The following is a 4,257-nucleotide window of genomic DNA, read 5'->3' as shown; positions in this document are numbered from 1 at the left end:
CAGGGGGAAAAGGCAGCCAGTGCAAAGCATCCTCCGCTTCTGACTTACCGAAGTGGGTGAGATGCAGCGCTGTGAGCCGAGGAAGGTCCAGCGGCTCTCCAGGACGGGCTGCGGCTGAAGGCAGGGCTGAGCAAAGGCCCCGTGTCCCGGTTTTCTGGTTAGCGGGAGCTTGTCAGTGCCCGGATGCTCCTTGCGTGTGGGGATGCTCCATCTCTTTCCCCGTATGCGCTGGGTGCTGCCCATAGTCTTGCTCTCAAAACGGAGCAGGCAATGCTCACAGACCGTTGCACGGGGCGTCTGGTTCACGTTTATGCAGAAGCAAAATAAGGCAAAGAAAAGGGTAAGGAAAAAAAAATATGCAAGTGGTGTATAATGGAAGGGTAAAAAAAGAGGATGGTTATGTCATTTGCTTGGAGAGAATCTCTCATTAAATAGGTGATGCCGAACAATTATTTTAGCAGTTTTCTTCTGGCAGAGACTGCAGGTGCACGGTGCTCGGCGCCGCTTTGTGGGAACCCCAGTGTGGGCAGGCACCGAGCCAGGGGGAGGAAATCCCCCCCCGTCGCCGATGGGGAAACGGAGGCAGGGAACAAGGATGTGACTTGCGTGGAAATTGGAGAGATGGTGAGAAAAGGGAACTCGGGTCAGGGCCTCAGCAAAATCTCTTCCCCTCTCTGGCACATGCCGTTTGCCTCGTCAGCTCCCCGGGCCAATTTCAGTAGACCCCTGGGACGGCGGCGAGTTAATTAGCTGAACCGGGGCTTGCCGTAATTCCAGTTTTTGTCACTGGGGAATAAGGTGTATTTTTGTGCATCAAACTGGCTGAGCTTCCAGTTGAAAGACTTTCCGCCCCAACTCCTCTACCCGCGGCAGGTTCGCAGCAGCCCTTCTCCAAATGTGAAATAACACCTTCCCCCCGGGGCCGAACGCCTCCTGGGAGGATGTGGATTTTGTTTCTCTTTCGCGGTATGCGAAACACAACGTTTGCAGCCCACTTTATTGCAGTGTACTGAGGGGGTGCAGTATCTGAGCCAACACATCAGCACTTGGAGCTCAGTATGAACGGATTCGTACAGCCAGGTGTCCAAGCAGAAAAATACATAGATAGTTAAAATTCACCCAGAATTTAAACAGGGACAGTGTGTTTCAGCTCATCCTGGCCTGCCATCTGTCTGCGTGGTTGCCCCTCTCCCATCTCGGTGAGGATTTGATCCTTGATTTATGCCTTGCAAACAGCAGCTGTTGGGCGAAGGGCTGCCTTCCTCATCCTCCCCAGGAGTAAATGCTGCTGGACGAGGAGGGCGGTAGGGCTTGATGCCTGGGTTATAGTTGGGGGGAAGCATTTCTGATTTAAGGGTTATTTCCTGGTGCCATTGACTTCAGCTTTGGGACAAGCCAGGGTGAGAATTACAGCTGCCGATGCCCAGGGCATCAGCCCCCGGGGGAAACAGCGTCTCGTGGCTGTTTCTGTGGCTATATTTCATTGCTGAGCCCCACGGGGGTTTGCAGCGCTGGAGATCTCCCGGGGGTCAACCCTGCTGAATTGGTCTGCAGGGCAGAAAACCTGTGCCTATCTCCTCAGCCTTCCAGTGGTGGTATTTTTTGGGGGGAGAGGTTGGTGGGGAAGGTATATTGGTGAAGTTTGGCTGGGGGGTGTGTGGGGGGGGGGGGGGGGGGGAGCAGCCACCGCCTGAACTGCCTTTTCCTAAGGGACGTGCTCAGGGTTGTTGCAGATTTTGGCCAAAACATTCTTTTCTGGTGAGAAATCTGTTTTGCTCTGCGCTGGATGTGAGGCAAGAGCAAGCTCCCGGCCACCCCGTCGCAGCGCCCGACCCTCCCACAGCATCGCGCCTGCCCGCAGCCCTTTGCACCAGCTTTGATTTCTCTATCTCGGAGCGATTGCAAATTTTCAGAGCCTAAAGGCTCGGGGCTAAGGCGGGGGGGGGCAGTTCAGGGGTGCAGCTGCATGTCGGCGGGAGATGCATCGCCTCTCAGGTGTCATTTTTTTCCTGGGGTATTTCAATGGGAAACCTAGCTAAGAGGTTAGCTTCTCCTCGCCAGGGGTGGTCGCTGGGCTCAGCTGAGTCATGTCACACCGAGGACCGATGTTTTGTGCTCTCTGGTTTTATTTTGAAGCAACAGAAGAGAATCTGCAGTGAAGCGAAAAGCAGAGGGAGCTGACAGGCTGCACGGGGAGCTCGAGCCAAGGGGAAATGAGTGTCAGCGGAGAGGCTCGCGCTGGTTTCCATCTTGCCCTTCGCAGGGACAAGGCGCAGGTGTTCACCCTTCCCTTGTTTTTCTGTGCTGAAACATTGCATCTGTGCTGCTCTCCCTCCTCAGATCCAGTGTATAATGACGCAACTTCACGAGAGGGTTGTTGTCTTCATGTCAAAGCCAAAAAGCCCCGAGGAGGAGACCCGCCAGGGTTGGGAAACGCTCCTACATCCCTTTTCTTACCAGCTTGGAGGTGGTTTTGCAAAAACCCTCTCCGGCCGCGACGCCGGGGCCGCCCCTGGCTGCGCATCCGGCAGAGCCAGGCTGCCCGCTCGCATCTGCAGGCACCTCTCTGGCACCGGGTCCCGGATCCTGCAGGGTCCGGAGGGAAAGCACATCTGAGACCTTCTTTTCGGGAAGATCCCCGGGGTGCAGCCCTGAAAAAGGGCACCGCAAAGGAGGGCGATGGTCTGGAAAGAGGTATCCCGAACCGCGACTGCGGGGACTCACTGCAGGTGGGGATTCCTGCCCGGGGCACCAAGAGGGGCTGGATCGGTCCCACGCGGCACCGCCGTGCAGCCAGCTTGGCGTAGCAGCAGGCACGGAGCAGGCAGCACCTGCAGTGAGAAGGAGAGCCGGGCCTCATCCGAAACGTGGCACCGGCTGCTTCTAACCTACCTGAAACAGGCTCTGCGAGCCAGGCGGGAAGAGCCACCAGCGTTTGCATCCTCATCCTGCTCTAAATCACCCAGAAGCTGCTCTTCCCAGCCCGTTCCCACGCCAAGCCTCTTCTCTGCTTCCCTGTGCAACCCCTGCCCAGCTCCGAGAGCCCTTGTGCATCCTGGCTTCGGGACTGTCCCCGTCCTGTGGTGCCACCCCGTTGACTTCAGCCGGTTGTCACTGGCATGACCCGACTGACTACAGGGCTGGAATTAGGGGTGAACGCCGCCGGGAGATGCATCGCCTCTCAGGTGTCATTTTTTTTCCTGGGTATTTCAATGGGAAACCTAGCTAAGAGGTTAGCTTCTCCTCGCCAGGGGTGGTCGCTGGGCTCAGCTGAGTCATGTCACACCGAGGACCGATGTTTTGTGCTCTCTGGTTTTATTTTGAAGCAACAGAAGAGAATCTGCAGTGAAGCGAAAAGCAGAGGGAGCTGACAGGCTGCACGGGGAGCTCGAGCCAAGGGGAAATGAGTGTCAGCGGAGAGGCTCGCGCTGGTTTCCATCTTGCCCTTCGCAGGGACAAGGCGCAGGTGTTCACCCTTCCCTTGTTTTTCTGTGCTGAAACATTGCATCTGTGCTGCTCTCCCTCCTCAGATCCAGTGTATAATGACGCAACTTCACGAGAGGGTTGTTGTCTTCATGTCAAAGCCAAAAAGCCCCGAGGAGGAGACCCGCCAGGGTTGGGAAACGCTCCTACATCCCTTTTCTTACCAGCTTGGAGGTGGTTTTGCAAAAAGCCCTTTTGCTTCAACACCGCCCGGCTCGTCCCCGGCACTTGCCGCGACGCCGGGGCAGCCCCTGGCTGCGCATCCGGCAGAGCCAGGCTGCCCGCTCGCATCTGCAGGCACCTCTCTGGCACCGGGTCCCCGATCCTGCAGAGTCCGGAGGGAAAGCACATCTGAGACCTTCTTTTCGGGAAGATCCCCGGGGTGCTGCCCTGAAAAAGGGCACCGCAAACGAGGGCGATGGTCTGGAAAAGAGGTATCCCGAACCGCGACTGCGGGGACTCACTGCAGGTGGGGATTCCTGCCCGGGGCACCAAGAGGGGCTGGATCGGTCCCACGCGGCACCGCCGTGCAGCCAGCTTGGCGTAGCAGCAGGCACGGAGCAGGCAGCACCTGCAGTGAGAAGGAGAGCCGGGCCTCATCCGAAACGTGGCACCGGCTGCTTCTAACCTACCTGAAACAGGCTCTGCGAGCCAGGCGGGAAGAGCCACCAGCATTTGCATCCTCATCCTGCTCTAAATCACCCAGAAGCTGCTCTTCCCAGCCCGTTCCCACGCCAAGCCTCTTCTCTGCTTCCCTGTGCAACCCCTCCCCAG

At 57.5% G+C, this 4,257-nt stretch overlaps 1 protein-coding gene across 1 annotated transcript in view; it reads right to left on the bottom strand.

Moving 5' to 3' along the window:
• Nucleotides 1-3,310: 3,310 nt before the first annotated feature.
• LOC103918002 (basic phospholipase A2 Sms-N6-like) overlaps nucleotides 3,311-4,257 on the bottom strand; it is a 2,235-nt gene continuing 1,288 nt past the window's right edge. Inside the window, exons 4-5 of the mRNA XM_009325239.1 lie at nucleotides 3,948-4,054; nucleotides 3,311-3,808 (exon numbers count right to left, since the gene is read on the bottom strand). Of these exons, the coding sequence (XP_009323514.1) occupies nucleotides 3,684-3,808; nucleotides 3,948-4,054 (232 nt within the window). The 3' untranslated portion in view covers nucleotides 3,311-3,683. The remainder of the gene's footprint in view (nucleotides 3,809-3,947; nucleotides 4,055-4,257) is intronic.

The sequence above is a fragment of the Pygoscelis adeliae genome, unplaced genomic scaffold (assembly GCF_000699105.1).
Source record: "Pygoscelis adeliae isolate BGI_AS28 unplaced genomic scaffold, ASM69910v1 Scaffold36, whole genome shotgun sequence".
NCBI classification, from domain to species: domain Eukaryota; kingdom Metazoa; phylum Chordata; class Aves; order Sphenisciformes; family Spheniscidae; genus Pygoscelis; species Pygoscelis adeliae.
The sequence above is the reverse complement of the archived record's forward strand: the minus strand, read 5'-3'. Positions and strand labels throughout refer to the sequence as shown.